This window comes from Wolffia australiana, chromosome 15 (genome assembly GCF_029677425.1).
Source record: "Wolffia australiana isolate 7733 chromosome 15, ASM2967742v1".
In the NCBI taxonomy this organism is placed as follows: domain Eukaryota; kingdom Viridiplantae; phylum Streptophyta; class Magnoliopsida; order Alismatales; family Araceae; genus Wolffia; species Wolffia australiana.
This window is the reverse complement of record NC_135849.1, coordinates 336,236-355,486: the sequence shown is the minus strand read 5'-3', so window position 1 is coordinate 355,486 and position 19,251 is coordinate 336,236. Positions and strand designations below refer to the sequence as shown.

The following is a 19,251-nucleotide window of genomic DNA, read 5'->3' as shown; positions in this document are numbered from 1 at the left end:
AGATCGCGGATCGGACGGATCGGAGGAGCGATGCGCGTGGGGCGTTCGATCGGTTTGGACGGCTGGGATGCTACGAGCGCGGGCCGAGTCGTGGCTACTGCCTAGAGAGAGAAGAGAGGGAGGCGGCGCCGAAGAAAATTCCCCTCCCCCGTCCCGTTCCTTTGCAGTCCAATCAACGCCTAGAGAGAGAGAGAGAGAGAGAGCGAAATAAGAGAGAGAGAGAGACTAGGATGAGAGATAAAGAGTGAGGAAGGTAGAGCAAGAGAGAGAGAAAGAGCGAAATAAGAGAGAGAGAGAAAGAGCGAAATAAGAGAGAGAGAGAGAGACTAGGATGAGAGATAAAGAGTAAGGAACGTAGAGCGAGAGAGAGAGCGAAATAAGAGAGAGAGAGAGACTAGGATGAGAGATAAAGAGTGAGGAAGGTGGAGCAAGAGAGAGAGAGAGAGAGCGAAATAAGAGAGAGAGAGACTAGGATGAGAGATAAAGAGTGAGGAAGGTGGAGCAAGAGAGAGAGAGACTAAGATGAGAGATAAAGAGTGAGGAAGGTGGAGCAAGAGAGAGAGAGAGAGAGAGAGAGAGAGAGAGAGAGAGAGAGAGAGAGAGAGAGAGAGAGGAGGAACGGGGGCCGGTGCTGCTGTTGCCCCTTCCCTCTACTCGTTTCCGGTCCTCCTTCTCCCCCTAGAAACTAGCTAGTACGTCGTAGCTCGCGCGGGGTTCCTTCTCCTCTCTCGCGTGAGTCGCGAATCGGCTCGTCTAGGGTTGCCGGAGAGGCGGAATCGGGGCAGGCGCTTCGAGGAAGTGGCCATGGATTCTCGCGGTGGGAGTAAGCCCCGCGCCGGCTGCAGGATCGGCAGCGGATCTTTGGGGGAGATCTACGTCGGCGGTTGGTCCTCTTCCTCTGCTTCAATTCGATACCCTTTTCAATTCCTCTTCTTCTCTCTTTTTTCCCCTCTTTGTTCTGCTATAATTCATTCGCCCTGTTTACTCTTCCTGCCCGCAGGTGTTCAGCCCAACGAAGAGTCCGCCGTGAGACTGGTATTTTATATTTCTGCTTCCATGGGCGATTTGTTGCCTTGTCTTTTTCTTGGCGGCTTTGGCCCGTGCCAGTTTCTTCTTCTTTTATACTAGACCACTCTTCTTCCGAGGCTGCGTCTTGCCGGCCTCCGCGCATTTTCCTCTCATAGATTGCATTTTTTTCTTATTCTCATGTGAAAGCGATCACTGCACTCGAATTCTAGCCCAAATTATCCGTCTCTATGGATTTGTGCTTCCTCTCTACACTGTCGTGTGGTTACTCGCCAGTGGTTTCCTTGTATTCTGATTTTGAGGGCCTGCCCTTTCATTGTGGTCAGAGGGAGTGATAATGCTATATTGAATTTTTCGAAAATCCTTAAAACGTGGATTTAAAATGAGAGAGAACTTACGCTTGTTCGCATCCCTTTCTTTTGTCGATACTCCTACACCAATTTCTCTGAGGAACAATCATGGGTAATTTTATTTATTTTTTGGGTCTGAGATAATGCTGATATAGATTGCAAAAAGTGCCCTTAGAGAGAAGTAATTGATGAAGAATAATTATTTATTAATTTTCTCCTTCGCTTTCACTTGCATATGTGCTTATGCTTTTCTTCAAAAAAAAAAAGAAGTGTCCACGCTATCCTTCTTATGAACACCATATCGATCTAGCAAGTATTTTCCGGCCCACAATCATCATGGTGCAGCAGTATAGCTCATGCGTGCCCGTGATGGCATAATCTTGAAATAAACTTTGAAATTAATTTTTTGGGTTTAGTTGTTGTTCATTATGCCCTTTTTTTTTAAGTGGGTGAGATAGCAAGAGATGATGCTGCTGAGACTTTTTTAGTTTATATTTTTAGTGCCTTCGGGGCCTAGGAATCAAGGAGAAATGTACGAGGAAATCTCTCATGCGTCAAATTTACGTGGCTCTTTTTCCACAACGAAGCGTTAAAGTTTCTCTATGTTGTCCTACATTCTACTCATACCTTTGTTTTCGTGTGACAACCTTTGGGGGGAGGGGGGGACTTTTGAAGTCAAAACTTCAATTTCTTCCTTTTATGATGCTAGGAAATGTTGTTAACCTCATTTATTAGGTAGCTTACATTTAATCTTGAGGATATATTTCTCTTCTGGTGAGGCCCAGTTTCTATGCTTTTAGGATCTTTAATGATGAAAATTTTTCTTCAATGATGAAAATTTAATAAACTTTCAGCGCGTGAAGGTTTATCGTTTGACTCCAGACGAGAAGTGGGATGATCAGGGGACTGGGCATGTCACCGTTGATTATTTAGAGGTGAGTTGCCTGAGACAAAACCGGCGCAGAACCTTCAATGATATCTACTCATCAAATTCAAAATTTTCTCTATATGTTTTCTATATGTTTGCCTTTGCTTTCTGAGATTGATTTTTTTTTTTTGTAAAAAAGTATGGAAGGGGGTTGGTTCTCTCTCTCTTGTTACGTGCTCCTGTCTGTATTGAGCTGGTACCAATAACATAAAGAACTGTTTAAAAAAACATAAATAAATGTAGCCAACATTTGTCAGAAAAAGCAACACCAGAAAAAGCAAAAAATAACATTTGTCAGAACTGTTTCCAACTCAAGCGGTTACCATTGAATAAGTTTCTTCTGCTTGAGTTGGGTCAAAAACACATAATGTATTTGCACCGCACCCTCACTGTCTTCTAATGAAGTATTTTCTACAGTCGCACCTTACTCATTAGTGTGTGACTTGGAAGCAGTGACCCCACTTATTTTTATTAGTTCTTGGTAATCCCTGCCGTCTGTAAAGTATTCTGTCTTGACAGAGAGCCTTACAGGCCAATCTCAGTCTATCCACTCATGTTCATACCCTCCTCTCTCGATCCAGGACTCGAGGAAACCACACTGCTCTAAGTCCCTCCAATTCATGGATAGGCCCATTGGTAGAAGCTGTCATTCCCCTGAACAGCACCTTGTTCTTATGCAACCATATGGCCCAAAGTGCCACTAGTCCCCCCGCCATCTTCCTTTCTTCTACACCTGCAACTCTGGATTGAGCCCCAAAAATCCTCTTCGGAATTCACATTCACCATTGATATTTCTTGGGCAGCTCAAATTGTGCGAGCAAAAGGGCACTTGAAAAATAGGTGTTGACAGTCTTCTTCTGCTTTTGAGCATAACAGAAAGGCCCCCGATGTATCTGTGAATAGTCTTTTGCGAAAGGCCTGGGTCATTAGTCTTCTCCGTAATAGAGACCATGCAAAAATAAATACCTTCATTGGGACTTTTTGCCACCATATGAACCTACATGCCTGGTTGATTGTCGGGTTTTCATCTTGCCCCTCTCGGATTCTCGTGTTTGCCTTTCAGACTGAAAAGGGCCATTGACCCATGTCCAGCCATTTTGTTCGCTGCACCTTGGGCTTAACTGTCTTAGGGACTGTTGCATGTCCAAGAATTCTGCAACCCTTTGGTCTGACAGGGCACAAACTAACATCGGGTTCCACACTCCATCCCAACAGTCCCGAACCTTGACGTTTCCGTGTGAGTGCGTTATTATTTTATCGATGGTTGGATATTATATCTGTGGTAGTGAAATATTTGTTGCCCAGGAAACTTAAAATTTAAATTAAGTCAGTTGGTCATAGTTATTTGTGGGTTTTGATGGTGCTGATTTTGGTTTTAAACATCTGATGCTGTAAACTAACTGTTTGATTCCAAAAGGGCTGATTCTACGAAATATGTTCTCGCACTCTTTCTCCCATTACACCAGAAAGAAAGATTTGTTTTTATTCTCCAAGGACCGTATCCTTTTTTGTGCCGGGCGCTCTTGTTTGTCCCTCGTTTTGGGCGTGACTGTTTCATCCGATAGGAGCAGTACTCATGTGATACACAAAGCTTGTTTTACGAGAAGTACCAAAGAAGGAAAAGAAGACTCGACCAATTAGAAGACCTGTGAGGGTATAAATGAAGCACAAGCAAGGAGGGAGGAGGTATTGAATACTTTTCTTCAAGAATCAGTTGCAGACTGCGACTGGAGGCTGGGGAGTAGGAGCAGCCTGCGATCCAGGAGGGGGGAAGCTCAATCGCCAGATCCCCAAATTATCAAAGCTCTCCCTCCCTATCTCGTTCTCTCCCTCTCTCTCTGCCGTACAAGTCGCTTCCCTCTTTCTCGATCCACAGTACCTGGATATTTTGAAAGTTTCAAAATCCTTCATATGAAATGACATTGATTTGCAACACCTAGAGCGTGCACAATAAAGTAACAACTTTTACTTTCTGATGTCATCACTTCAGAGAAGTCCTTGAGATGGATTTTCCCTCTTTTGCAACTGTGATGGATAGCCGAGTATCCTATTTCAATGGTTGCCCATTAGCTCGATGTTTAGGACTTAAGACTTGTGCATGTAGGGCTTGTTATGCCTTTTTTTCTCTCATCCAAGTTTATTTTGTTTTCTATATTGTTAAGCGTAGGATCCTACGCAAGTTCATGTCTTGCAGTGCTGTCGTCTACCCAAAGTATTTCAATTTCACTTATCTTTTTATGGATTCTCATTCAACAGAGGACAGAGGATCTTGGTCTAATTGTAATCGATGAAGAGGATAATGAGACCATACTAGTGCATCGGATCTCTGGTGATGACATCTACAGAAGGCAAGAAGGTACGTCTGGTCAAACCTCTTGACTCCCGTCTCCCTTTTTTTCTGCTGATATTAAATTTTTTTTTGCAGATACAATTATATCATGGAGAGATCCAGACCTGGCAACTGATTGTGCTCTTAGTTTCCAAGAGGCTACGGGTTGCTCTTATATATGGTATCTGCTATTCTCTTTTTTAATTCTTTTTTTCTCGTGATTTCTTCCAGCTTTTGGCAGCACTTCCAGCTTACGTTGAGCTGAATTTTTTTCTTTAGGGATCGTATTTGCGGTGCTCAGAGGAATCTTCACTTCAGTACCATTGGAAGTGAGTATATATTTCTTTTTGAGTAAAGATCAATCTTCTAGACATTTTTATATCCTCCTCTCCTGTACTACTAAATTAAGTTCCGTGGTCTGGAAGCATGCGTCAAGTTTGTATTATTTTTGTTTTGTGCCTTTTTTTCCTGACATTGCTCTGTGATTTCTTATTTTTCTATTTTAACGGTTACTTTTTATGAACATTAGTTGTTTCTTTTAACGGTAATTATGTGTCAGCCCTCCTCTTCTAGCTGGTAGTGGGTGGGTTGCATTAACTAGGGATTTCACTAAAGGCTGAATCGATTCTCAGACAGTCTGCACGATATTTATAGGGATACAATATAGGCCCTAATATAAATGGACCTAGTAGACAAAACAGGAAAGGAAAAAAATAGAGGTAAAATGTGTAGAGGGTCTATGTCTGACATTAAGATGATTTATTTTTATTAATTTTAGGTGCTTCATCTTTATGGTATATATTCGACTTGCACATTTCATGCTATTTAATGTCTAATGATCTTCTTAAGATCTACCGATTTGGAGTGACTCTTCAACTTATCTCTCGGTTTCTAATCTAGAGCGTCTGATTTTTAGATGACGCTTTTCATAGTGCAAGCAGAGACTTGAGGGAGCTACCACCTGTGGAACTCTCGTCTTTACCTCTTTTATTGAAGGTACACGGTGACTACTTTTAGAGTTTAATCTTTAAATAGACAAAATTTACATTTCTTGTCATGAAAAACTCAGTGTGTCCGGGGGCATGTTCAGGTTTTTAATTTAAGTACAACTCCATTTTTTAGTTTTGGGTGAGGTTGTCCGGGGCATGTCCAGGATTTACTTCACAGACTGTCTTCAAGATCTTTTTAGGTTGTCAACTGAAAACTTATGTTTTGGGTGAGGTTACTTCTTGTTCAACCTAATGTATGTTGGTCTGCTGTAGAGTTATGTGGTCTAGTCTTTCCTTTCAGGGTCGTCTCAGAGAGAAAAGGTACCAGACTGGTGAGAGAACATTATGGTTTCTTAAAAGCTGTAAAATACCTGTAGTGCTTTCCGCCCTAGTCAGCACTCCATTCAGCGCATTATTTTTGGGGTTCCCTTTTTCCTACCTAAATACTGCTTTTCGTAACTGTCGAATCTAAGTTTAAGTTCATTGGCCACTCTGGATTAATTTTTCAGTTTAAAGAATTTTAGTCAGACTAGGTATTAATATGTATTGCTGATGTGTATTCGAAAAAATACATGCAGACTGTGATGGAGTGTGGTAACAGCATTGCGGATCAGATGCATATGGCAGACCTTATCCTCCAAGATGTGGGTAAATTTGTTGCATATGCCGCTGTCTACGTTTTTTCTTGATAGGATTATTTGCGAACAATTATTTTATTATTTTATTTATTTCTACTTTTACAACCAATTCGGTGACCTAGATGGTGGGTGATATTCTGTTCCCTGATTCACAGATAAACAAATAAATATTTTTTTAAGAAACATATAAACTATAACAAATATTACTGGTTCATTCCTCCGAAATGTTATCTCCCATGATATTACCCTATTTTGGTTAAAATACAGGACTCTGAGTCCATAGATTTTCTTGTCAAAGATTCAGGTATTACTCATGTCCTTGCAATCACCGTATGAAATTGTTTCTCATACCTTGGTTCTGTATGCTTTGACATTATATCCCAGGGCTCATACTGTTACTCTTTTAGATTGACTTTATATAGTTTGAGAAGTGAGTATTTCGATTCGTAGCTTTACAAAAATGCAGTGCTTTGAGTTGCGTAAGCCACAACTCTTGCCAGTCTTCCCTCTCTGCTAATTTTCTTGGACGTGGAATGTCTTTTCTCTTAGGCCCCAAGTTGACGAATTGAGGACCTCTCGAGTTTGAATATGCATTGAAAATTGTTCATTTATATTTTAGGTCATGGACTCATTGAAAATTGTTCAATTATTGAGATGTCCGCTTTCTCCATTGCCTTATCCTCATTCTTGCTGTGCAATGCCTGTACATGTTGCAAAGAGAAATCTTATCAACAATCACTTATTATTCGTCCTTTTTGTCTAAATACCAGCTTTTTCCCGTTCCCTTTTTCATCTTTTTTAGTGGGCTATGGAAGGCCGTCTGTAATGTCTTATTTACCAAATATTCATCTATCAGTCGGACTAAGGAATCAATATTTCTTTGTATGGCGCATCTGATATCAACCAATGTGATACGTCCTTGTATCGATTTGGTTGGAAATTCAAATATGGAAATGAATTACTTAAAGTAAGGGAGTCGCTCTACTCGATCTTTTAAGCGGATATCCCTCTAGTCTCCCATCGTCGTCCTTCCGGAATACACGAACTCGCTCGGATGCTTGGCCGAATGCAGCCTGTCCTCCCAGCTCCCGTAAACCTAAGAAGTCTCCTCCTGTAGATCCTTCCTCTCTGCAGGCCTCCTTTATTTTTAGTATCCTTCATTCCTTTCATAAACTACCAGTCAAGAACTGGCAGTTATTCTGCCAGGCCAGCAGTACCTGGACCAGTGCCCCTCTCTAGGACATTTGACTTTTTCTGTCCTTGACGTTTTCCTCCTTTCGTCTCTGTAAAAATGCAGTTGTTTATAGGTATCGTATCACAATGTTCGGGAATTTTCTGTTTAACTATTTTCTCTCTCCTTGTTACTGGATATTTTGTTTGTACAGAGCTTCTGACAGTTTATCTTATAATAATCCAGAAACAGTCATTTGAAAATAGTGGATTTTATGAACCTCCCTGTTTTAATTTAATGTTTTCAGCTTGACTTCTTCCCCAAGCTGATGAACCTCTTTCGGATGTGTGAAGACTTGGAAAATATTGAAAATCTCCAGATCATCTTCAAGTTAGTCAAAGCAACAAGTTTGTATCTAATCTTAACCATTCTTTGATATCAATTATGTTATATTTCTGCTTTTATTTCTAATATATATTATATTTTTTCACGTTTCAGTCCTCCTCAACAGTCCTCAGATCTTCGACCGGATATTTGCTGATGATTTTATTATAGACATTATTGGAGCTCTTGAATGTACGCCTGTGTTTCAGTTATATTCCTTTGTGATCGGCGTTGTTATTTAAATGATCGTCTGTGTCTCCGTTTGAGTCTTTGCTCTTGTAGTCTCTGTAAAAATGCAGTTGTTTACATGGCGTTTCCTTCCATTTTATGTCAAACAATCACAACTTTCATTTTGTTTCTCTGTAAGCACTGGCAACCAACAGTGTCTCTGCTGGTTGACTGTTGCCCTAGCCACCAATGAGAAAGAGAAAAAAAGGAAAGCTCCCCTTTACCGATCAATTAGGGTTAGCTGGCTTAAATCCCAGAGATAAGTGACTCAATGAATCACATGGGCTAACGGTTAGGTGGCCCTCTTATGGAAGGGACCCACACTAACTTTTAAAGAAAGCAATGAAAATAACGGAAGTAAAGAAGGGGAAAAATATGGGGCGCCTGCTGACACCCCCTTCAAGCTGGTGCATATATGCTATATATGCTAGCTTGAAGACCATTCTCTGGAGGTTGCTGTTTTAGAAGCTCTTTTGGTAAAAATGTTGGCGAGTTGCTGTGAAGATTGAACATAATTCAGCTGGATAACTCCTCAGCCAATTTTCTGTGTTATAAAATGTCTCTGTCTCTCTCTTCACATACTCAGTTCTGCCATGCTGGACAGGGTTTGTGCAATATCAATGGCTGACTTAGAGTCACAATGAAGGATGATTGGCTCTTGTGGGGAACCTCCAAATCTCAATGGATCCCTCTGATCCGTAAGATTTTGCATATTTCTTTGGCAACTAACCTGAACTTGGCTTCTGCACTGGATCTGCCAGAACCTCTTGCTTCTCCACGTAATCAAATTCGTGCCAATAAGTAAGCAATATCATGATGTTTCCCTCCAGTCTACTACAGATCCTCGGTTGTCAGCATCGGTATGTACTTGTGCTGAATAATCGTTACCTCCGAATAATAATTCATGACCCGCTATCCCTTTTAGGTAGAATAGTTCTCAAAGGGCAACCTGTGAATGCGTTCATTTTGGATCACGCTTGAATTGACTCGGGACTTGAATAGAGAATGCTATATCTAGTCATGCATGGCTCAGGTAGATAAGTCTACCCATTAACTTTTGGTACTGCCCCTTGCAGACAGGACTGTTATCCTCACTGGCACCAAGCTTCATGTTTGAGTCGATTTGAGTGCCAATTGGTTTACATTCCAACATCCAGTCCCCTTTATAAGATCAAGTATTACTTTCATCGGGAGATAACTATGCCTTCTTTCAAATAGGCCGCTTAAATTCCCTGAAAATATCTCATGAGGTCCAAGGACTTAATGTCGACCAGCTTTGATAATTTTCGTCTTAGCTCCTGAATATCCTTATCACTGCTGCATGTTATTATAATGTCATCTACTTAGATCAACAGTGGTGTGACCCCTCCAAGTTGGAACTTCTGATAATTAGGGTATGATTCCATGTCATCTTTAGCCTGCACAACGTCCTGCCCTGATCATGAGGGTCATATCTGGGTAAAGGTTGCGTGAATATCTCTTTTAAATCTCCATGGAAGAACACATTCTTCACATCATGTTGATTCAGACTCCTCTCTAAGTTTGCTGCTACTGCTATCAATATGCAATCTGTTTTTCCCCTGGAGCAAACTTATAAGATTGGCCATAAGCATTGGCCTCAAGTTTAGTCTTATTTTGCTTGGATGAGCTGTCCAATTTGTGCTTGATGTTGTACCCTACTTGCACCCAACAATCTTCGTACCTTGAGGTATTGGCACTAACTCCTAGGTCTCATTCTTCAGGAGAGCTCTCATCTCTACTTCCATGGTCGACTTCCAAGCAAGGTCCTTTGTGGCGTGTGTCTGTGTGTGGCATGGTCACCTCATCCAACTTGGCGAGAAATGTATTAAATTCAGGGGAAATCTTCTTGTAGCTGACTACAATTGGACATGGGATATCATGGTTGTAGAATGCTGGTTCTTTCCCGTTCCTTAAAGCAACTGGCCAGTTCAGGTCTTCAACACTCGGATTTTCCTCTCCTTGGTGTTCAGACTCCGTCTTGTCAGTCACCAACTCAGATTCTACTTCAGGGGTTCATGGTTCTTCAGGTTCATCAGGTTGTGGCTCGTCCTGGCTTTCAGAATCTATCACCTGATCATGACCTGCAATTAGACTGGCTGCTGATTCCTCCCTAGTGACAATGCCTTCCTGTAGATTCAGATCAACTAACTCTCTTCCCTGTACTCTGAGAGCTACTCATTCTTCAATTTCCTGTCAGGGAAGAAACAACTCCATTATGGCTCCGATACCCTAGTTTCTTGTCGGGAATTCTTGCAGTCCGTACCAAGTCTGCTCCCTGGGAGCTATGCCTGGATCAGGGCATCATCTTGCACCCATGACTTATAACCTTCGCTGATTGGATCAACTGTGATGCATAATTGGTCAGAGAGTCGTCTAGCTTTAGGATCTTCTCCTCATATTGACCCTAGTCTGTATATTATCCCTCAGACTCTAGGGTTCGGGAATGCCAGCGAAAATAAGTTGTACTGTCCTCTCTCAGTCTTGCACCGATCCTTGATCACCAGGGGTCGCCATAGTCATATCGGTAGCCATCTTTCCCTAGTTTCACTTCTGATAGTCAAGCCTTAACTTCGCCAGTCCAGGTGAGTCTAACCTCTTCTCCTGAAAGACCTTCTCACCCTCTTCGTGTAGCAGGTTATTAAGTATGAGTGAGAGAAGCGAAGTTGGTACTTTCACCTGCATATCACACTCATCTGGCATCAAGTTCTCCACGTCAGTGCTCTGATACTTTGTGAAACAGTGTCACTGCCGGTTAGCTGTTACCCTGGCAGCCAATGGGAAAGAGACAACGGAAAGAACCCGTATACCAATCAATTAGGGTTAGCTGGTTTAAGTCCCAGCAATACATGATGGGGCAGTTCTACATCAAAAGTGATTTAAGGAGTCTGGCGCTCAATCAGGTAAATTGGCCTCTTACATGCCGGACCCTCACTTATAAAGATAGAAATGGAAATAAAGGAAGACGAAGAAAGGGAACAATATTGGGCTCCTGCTGACAGATAATATAATATTTAACGTCTGTCTGCTTTGTGCTCAATTCTACATTATTTTTTGAGGATATAAACCGTATATCCAAATGGTAAATCCGATCTGTCAGCCATACAGGATGCTCCGGAATTTCCCCTTCATCTACTTGAGACATTGTCGTGATTTGTTTCGTTTATTTCCTGCTCTTATTTCTCGTGTGTGAACAAGGAATTGTGGTTTTTTCAGATGATCCTGATGTCCCTCAAATGCAGAAGCATCGTTCGTTTTTGAAAGAACACGTTGTTTTCAAAGAGGTACTTTAATACTTTGTGTACGATTTTATGATACAATTTTTATTTCCTTTGGTTGGTGAACCATTATGTGTACTTTTCATTCTCTCAGGTTATTCCTATCAAAGATCCGCAAGTGCTATCCAGGATACACCAATCTTATCGAATTGGTTACATAAAGGTGCCCTGTATCGAACAATTTATCCGTATTTTTCCTCTTCTGGTTCACGAACTCAATATGGTTGTTGTGTTACAGGATGTCATCTTGCCGAGAGCATTAGATGAGGGAACCATGGCAAGCCTTAATTCTATAATACATGGGAATAATACGACGGTGAGGATTTCGGATTTTAAAGATCTTTTCTTGGGACAGAATGGAGAGTGGTGTTCTCAGATTGCTTACTTGGCGTTTTTTGTGTAGGTCATATCTTTGCTAAAGGACGATACATCTTTTATTCATGAGCTATTTGAAAGGATGCGGTTGCCTATGACTTCCATGGAGTCAAGGAGAAATCTGGTAGCTAGATTCTGCTTCCGCTTACATGGAACAGACAGCGTTTCTTTCCTCAATTTGTACTTACATTGTAACTTTTTCATCATTTCTGTCTGCGAGGCATCAGTTGTTGCCATAGAGGAAATGATGGCCGCTTAGGCTGAGGATAAACCTGGAATGCAATGTTGTTTGGCTAAGATAAACCATAAATTCTGTTGATTTATTTTATTTAAACACACATTTTAATGTTTCCGGGAGTGCACAACCTTTTTATTTCTTTAAGGTTTTTCATCTAGAGTTTTTGGGTAGGAAATGTATCTGTAGAATCGAATTAAATTTTAAATGATCTGACGTAATTTGGTTTATCAGAACTATGGTTTAACCACCACCCCAATTCGTATTTTACTGTGGTGTCCAATGAGTTCCTTAAAGGTCACGGTCAGTGCACTTGTTGATTAGAAAATATCTCCTGACATACATTTTAATTTTGGTGATGTGAACTTTGATTTTATGTTTCTTTTATGTGCAATAATCACTCATATGATCTGACGTCCATTTTTGACGCTTCCATCTTTAATGTCTATTTTTGTGGCAAAAAACTGATGATTCCGATATGGTTGTTTTTCCTCCGTCAGGTTTTGTTCCTACAAGAGTTTTGCAGTCTAAGCAAGAGTCTTCAGCTTGCACAACAGTTGCGGCTGTTTCGGTATGATGTCTAGTGACAATATCTTTTATTATTTTATTTCCTCTACTATTACCATCTTGGTTTTTCCAGCGGTTGTCGACTATCATCCTTACCTTCTATATCAATGTTTTAGTGAGCTTGCAAATGAGGACATTTTTGAGATACTGACTGATGTGCTGCAGAATGAGGACAAAAAACTAGTGTTGACGGGGTAAGTAGCAACTAGTTTATTCCTTGCCACCTGCATGTTTCTACCATGTTTCAATTTTAAACAACTTATACATTGATATTACTCTTTTTTCGTAACGCAGGACAGATATCCTCATCCTTTTCCTCAATCAAGATGCAAACCTCCTCCGTAACTTCGTTGTTCAACAAGAGGACTGTAAACTTTTTGGACTTCTCGTAAGTGGAGCTCTATTCTTTACCTTTTATCCCCTGTTCATTGGTTCGTGTTGACAATTCAAGATCATCTGCCACAATGCGTCATATCCCCTTAATGAATGATCTGCAGAAGTCAACACCTTTCTCCATTGGTTTTCTTTTCAGGTTAAAGGACTTATAACGGATTTTGGGGAAAGCATGAACTGTCAGTTTTTGGAAATACTTCGGATACTGTTGGAGTCTTACACATCGTCCAGTGCGCAGGTTCCTATTATGTTTAAATGTCTTCAGCCGTTGGCCATTATTTTCTACATGTATTGTGGTATACTTAAATGGTTGCTAGCATCCTCCCTTCTTACTTTTGCTTCTATCCTTTAGTTGAAAATAGTCTCTCCTCTGTTCTATTGCAATACTTTTGGTTGTAGAACTCATTACAGGGGTGGACATGGCAAACGGAAGCTAGAGAGAAGAGTGTGGGGGGGTTGGAGAGCTGAGCAGCAGAGTCCTTCCTGTCACTCTGTGAATTGCCGAGAGAAGGACGTAAAAACAAAACTCTCATTGAAGAGAAGAAAGAAAGACCCAAATACAAAGGACACAGATTCCCTTATCTTCAACACTCTCCTCAAGTTGATGAGTATATTTTCTACTCAAAGCTCGGAGAAGAGCCATAGATGTAGGCAAACGAAGAGAAAAATAAGAAAATGCGAGATTCTCAAGAGATAAATAGAAGAGTTACCGAGGAATCATCCTAGGCTCTTGTGCTGATGTTCCTCCTAGGATGCGCTCATGTTCCACAGGGTCGGATGGGAATCAAGGGAAGAAGACAGTATCCAGTGCGGATGCTGATTGAGGATGCTTGAGGAACGGGAAGGGAAGGATCACGTTGTTATTTAGTTGTGTAGATGCCTAGGAAATTTTGACAGCCGAGAAAGATATTATTCGGAAGATGGGTTCTATAGTTTAGTTGGCTCAATTTTGTTGTCGCATATGAAAGGCATACATTCCTTGGTCCTTCTGTGCCTCCGTGAGATGCTTTTTCTCTACATATTTATATCACCTTGTTAATTTCTATTACTATACCGTGGAGTGAAGTACAATTTATTCTTTTTTGCAGAGCGATGCGATTATTGAGATTTTCTATGACAAATATCTGGATCAATTGGTGGATGTAATAACGTCTTGTCGCTCATCGACAAGAGCTGACACAGTTGAACCTTGTTCGTCTACTAAGCCTGAAATTCTCTCAAGTATATGTGAACTGCTGTGCTTTTGTGTTCTTCATCATCCATACAGAATAAAGTACTAAGGCTGTCCACTTCTCGTGTCCTTTTCATCGTTTACATAAGACTCATATTTCCCTGCCTTCCTTTCTTTCTGTCAGATGCAACTTTATTGTAAACAATGTTATTGGGAAAGTCCTCTGTCTGACTCGGAAGAGGGAAAAATACCTCGTCGTGGCAGCAGTGAGATTTATGCGGACCATCGTTTCTCGAAATGTAAGTTTTCTATTTTCTTGTGAGGAACGTATTAGTTAGTTTTTCTGGTTGCCCAAAGCGTGTGGACTATAGGGCAAACTCAGTCGCTCAAGATCTTCTCATTGTCAGAGTATCTTGAAGTTTAATTCTCCTCTCAGCATCCATCTGTAGAGGGTTATCTCTACATATTTGTTTATTTATTGTAATGGGAATGTGACTGTCTATATCTTATTTGTGACAATTTATTGGGGAACCATTTACATCTAACTTGTGACTGTTGATCTGCCAGGATGAATTTTTAACTCGTCATATCGTTAAGAACAACCTGATGAGGCCGATAATTGAAGCGTTTGTCAGAAATGGCAATCGGTATAACATGCTTCAGTCTGCAGTTCTCGAGCTCCTAGAGTACATTCGTAAGGTGTTGCTTCCTTACTCTTTGCTTTTCCTGGGTGTTCTCTTTTCTTAGTTCTTTTCCCTAGAGGCCCGCTCAACGTTCCTGTCTCATTGTGTCTTACATAAATAGGATAAAACCTTGACGCTGTACGTCTTTGAGAGTTTCTGGGATCAATTGTCCAAGTTCCAGCACCTGTCCACCATTGCTGCTCTGAGAACAAGATATGAACAGGTGGAAGCCGATAATACTTGCTATCCTCGTTTTTGCCTTTTCTTTTTTAGTAATTCTGACGAAACATCCATTCCAGTCGCTGGAGAAGTATGACATGACTGCCGTAGCAGCAGAGGATCTGAGGAAACGCATCGATGAACGTGCCCTTGAGAAAGAGGAGGAAGATTATTTCAACGAGCAAAGGTTTTTTTGAATTGGCCGTCTTATTCTCCTCTCAGTTTTTTATGGTTTCAGCAGTTGATGTTAACATCCTGTTGCTTGTTACCAGCGATGGAGAAGAATCATCCGACGGGGGGGCTGTGGAGGAAGAGACTCAGTCCCCCATGGCAAATGGGACCAGCACGGGACACAGCCCTGCAAGGTCAGTCAGGGACCATGGAATCTCTATGCCTTTTATACCTATCGGCTCCTTATTTCGTTTTTCTGTTTTTTGTTATCTTGGGATCATGGTCTTCCAGGCAGAGCGGGCTTGTGGACTACGAGGACGATGATGAAGACGAGGAAGAAAACTCTTCTCGCGAGAACAATCCCCCAACCTGTGCTGTCCTCAAGCGGGGGAAGGAAGGGGAAGAAGAAGCAGAGCATCTGTCGAAGAAGTGCCGGTTGAATGGAGGAGGAGAAGAAGGGCAGCTTTCTGATGTTGCAGTCTCTGCCTGTTCTACGAGCACGTCAGTAGGAGAAGAGGAAGAACCTGGTGATAGACCTTGTCCGGGTGGCACTGGGGAGAAGGGAAGTTGCCCTGGCGGCAGACAGCCTGTCTCCAGTTCTTCGGCCTCTGCTGATGTGCCAGTCTCTGGTGCTGCTGGTGTTTCCCACACAGAACCGTACCCCGTGCGATGAACTGGGTTGGAGTTGATCTTGATCCAAGGGCAGATGATTTTGATCTCTTCTGGTCTGCCATTGTCTGATAACATCATGCGGTAGGTGGGTGGAAGAGGAGAGAAACTGCCTCTCTGGGTGAGCAAAAATCTCATCCAAGGCTGGATTGAGGAATTAAAGGAAAGAAAGCAGCTTCTTTAGCAGGGACCGACCAAAAAACAGCTCGAGATGATTGATCCCAGTTGGTCTCCATGTCTTTATTTCTCTTCCTGCCTTCCTGCCTGCCTGCGGGTTGCAGCTGAGGGAAGAGGTAGATAAGGTGCCCTCTGGCTTCGATGAGTTGGTTGGTTGTAGAACTCTAAAGTGATGTGAATATTTTGTAACATTTGATTTATTGTTATGGCGCAGAAGATAGAATTTTTATTATTCATCCCAAAGTGCTGTCTCAGATTGTGCTTTAATGTTGGATAAACTACCCTTCTAAGGGGCTTCCAAGGCATAAAACTTATTTGGTGGGAAGCATCGCAGGGACATCAAAAGCTTAAAGCTTCCGCCCTCTTTTGGTCCTCTACTATCATCCATATTCTTGTCCGTAAAAAATTACAAATAAACCCATTAAGTCATTGACAAATAATAAAAGTAAACACCTTAACCGATCACCATACAGTTGAAGACTATCGTTGAAAACATTGAAAACTGTCAACAATGCAGAATCCTTAGAGCAGGAGGCGAGAAGAATAGAATATAGACGAGGAGGGAGGAGAAAACAAGCTTAACTTTCATTAATTCAACATAAGTATTTATACAGTCTATTTATAATGGCTAGTTTTGACTAGCTCTAACCGCTAGTTTGAGCTAGTCAAACAAAAAAGGAGAAAAAAATAAGCCGTTATCCGATTATAAATAAATCGGATAATAGGCCCATAAGTATTGGCCTATTAACTTATACATTTGACACTCCCCCTCAAGCGCGGGAATGTATACTAGTCATTCCAACCTTGGACACCAGGTAGTGCATGTTCTTGATCGGTAAGCCCTTGGTGAGGATATCTGCACATTTCTTCTCAGAGGTGACATGTTCAGTCTTCGGGATTCCTTGCTCCAAATGGTCTTGTATGTAGAATCTGTCAATGTTCACGTGCTTCATCCTATCATGATCAACTGGATCGTGGGCAATGCTGATGGCGGACTTGTTGTCGCAGCGGATGAGAATTGACCTTGAATACACAATCCTTGAGTCATCCAGTAAATTTTTGATCCACATTGCTTCATCGATCCCTTTTGACATCACTTTGAATTCTGCTTCAGTGCTTGACTTTGATACAACGCTTTGCTTTTTGCTTCTCCATGTCACCAAGTTACCCCCAAGGAACGTGCAGTATCCAGTAGTTGACCTATAATCCAGACGAGAACCAGCAAAGTAAGAATCAGTATAAAGAACAAGATCTAACTTACCTGTCCTTGTGTAGGAGATTCCAAGTTCTGGTGTTCCTCTCAAGTACCTGAGAATTCATTTAGCAGCCTGAAAGTGAGAGTTTCTAGGAGAATGCATAAACTGACTAAGCACATTTACGGCATAACATATGTCAGGTAGTGTATGTGAGAGATAGAGTAATTTTCCAACAATGCTTTGATATGAGCTAATTTCTACCCTAGGTTCGTTCTCATTGATACTTAACTTGTGGTTGACTTCAATTGGAGTTTCACTTACATGATAATTCATATATCTTGTTTCATTCAAGAGGTCTATAAAATATTTTTGTTGTGTCATTAGTATCCCTTCACTTGACCTTGCAAATTCTACACCCAAAAAATATTTTAGGGGCCCTAGTTGTTTAACTCTTAAATTCTTATCTAAATGATCTTCAAGGGTCTTAATTTCTCTATAATCATTTCCGATGATGATGATATCATCCACATACACTAACAAGATTGTTATCATTCTTTCAGTTTGATGTTTAAAAAACATAGTATGTTCCCCATTACGTTGGTTGTAACCAAGCCCTTTCATACGCTGGGAAAATTTTCCAAACCATGCTCTGGGAGACTGTTTTAGACGATATAACGCCATGCGAAGTCGGCATACCTTACTCTGATTTAGTTTGTCTTCATGTCTCTATGGGTCTCAGTACCTTGAGGCTTGTAATAAAAATATTTCTCATCAAACACAACATCCTTGGATATTATGTACTTGCGGGTAGTAGGATGATATAATTTGTATCCCTTTTGAGTAATCGAATATCCAATAAAAACAAATTTCAATCCTTTTGTAGATAACTTGTTCTGTTTGTGTGCATAGTTGTACACATATCCAACACATCCAAATACTCTGACAGGTAGTCCAGTCTTCAACCTCATATTTGGATAATAAGTTTCCACTATTTCTAGGGGACTCTTAAAATCTAAAATCCTTGAAGGACGGCAATTTTCAGGTGGGTAGCAGTCATTATCGCAAAACCCCATAAGTTTGCAGGGACGTTTCCATGAATTAGAAGAGTTCTTCCCTTGTCCACTATATCTCCTAGTTTCCTTTCAGCCACTCCATTTTGTTGTGGAGTAAAAGGACATGAGGTTTCATGTCTTATTCCTTCAGTTGTAATGAATTGTAGAAATGCATTGTTCAGGAAATCTTTGGCATTATCTGTTCTAAGTCCTTGTACTGGATCTCCAAACTGTCTTTTAATCAATGCACACAAACCTTTTATATTATTGGTTACTTCATGTTTGTGTTTCTGAAGAAACACCCAGCTATATCTGCTATAATCATTTACACATACTAGGAAATATCGATGTCCTAGTATATCCTGTTGTGGAGAAGGTCCCCAAACATCGCAATGGATTATTTGGAAAGGTTTTGTTGTGTAGGTGTTACTGGGAGGATAGATAGTTCTTTTAAACTTTCACAACTAACATGCTTCACAAATCAAATTTTTCACTGAAATGTTATTAAACAAATGGGGTACATGTGTTTGAGAATATGAAAAGATGGATGACCCATTCTTTGACGGATCTCCATGAGTGACTCCTTCGATGATGTGGCTACGGCTACCAATTTGGTTCTATCTCCTCCTAAGGATCCAGGGTTTTGCCAGGGCAGATAGTAGAGTCCTTGTTGGACCTTAGCTAGTCCAATTCTCCACCCGAGTTCCTTATGACATAAATAGGTATCCATATTATCAAATAATAAATTATATTCTTTTATCTTAGCTAATTTCTGTACGAAAATTTAAGTCACAAAAAGTTTGGGAACATACAAAACATTTTGCAGTTCACCAGTTGGTTGTATATTCAAATTGCCAATGCCTACAACTGGGAGTAGTGTGCCATCAGCAGTTTGAACATGTTTCCCAGGAGTGAGTTTTTCATATGTTATAAAGGATTCTCTCCTTGATGACATATGATCAGTCTCCCCTGAATCAAGGATCCATGCATTTGCTAGGTCCTTA

At 41.0% G+C, this 19,251-nt stretch overlaps 1 protein-coding gene across 2 annotated transcripts; it reads left to right on the top strand.

Annotated features, from left to right (window-relative positions):
• The first annotated feature begins 13 nt into the window (after positions 1-13).
• Positions 14-16,235, top strand: LOC144712915 (binding protein). Of its 2 annotated transcripts, none has more exons than XM_078587328.1 (25): positions 14-883; positions 1,001-1,035; positions 2,240-2,311; positions 4,561-4,660; positions 4,730-4,814; positions 4,913-4,962; positions 5,550-5,629; positions 6,201-6,266; positions 7,739-7,838; positions 7,930-8,007; positions 11,278-11,345; positions 11,434-11,502; positions 11,578-11,655; positions 11,743-11,838; positions 12,450-12,520; positions 12,633-12,710; positions 12,811-12,904; positions 13,049-13,147; positions 13,998-14,182; positions 14,265-14,379; positions 14,648-14,779; positions 14,885-14,986; positions 15,063-15,169; positions 15,255-15,347; positions 15,445-16,235. In XM_078587328.1, exons 1-25 carry the CDS (start codon positions 805-807, stop codon positions 15,824-15,826), a joined length of 2,514 nt encoding a protein of 837 aa, XP_078443454.1. In that variant the 5' UTR covers positions 14-804; the 3' UTR covers positions 15,827-16,235. The 2 variants fall into 2 exon arrangements, with proteins under 2 accessions (XP_078443454.1, XP_078443453.1); XM_078587327.1 differs by having other exon boundaries at positions 16-883; positions 2,231-2,311.
• The last annotated feature ends 3,016 nt before the right edge of the window (positions 16,236-19,251 follow it).

Bases quoted from the DNA above. Each gene is read 5' to 3' on its own strand.
- LOC144712915 (XM_078587327.1), top strand. From the start codon at position 805: ATGGATTCTCGCGGTGGGAGTAAGCCCCGCGCCGGCTGCAGGATCGGC. The intron at 2,312-4,560 runs GTGAGTTGCCTG...CTCATTCAACAG, and splicing joins TCACCGTTGATTATTTAGAG to AGGACAGAGGATCTTGGTCT. The intron at 14,183-14,264 runs GTACTAAGGCTG...TCTTTCTGTCAG, and splicing joins CATCATCCATACAGAATAAA to ATGCAACTTTATTGTAAACA.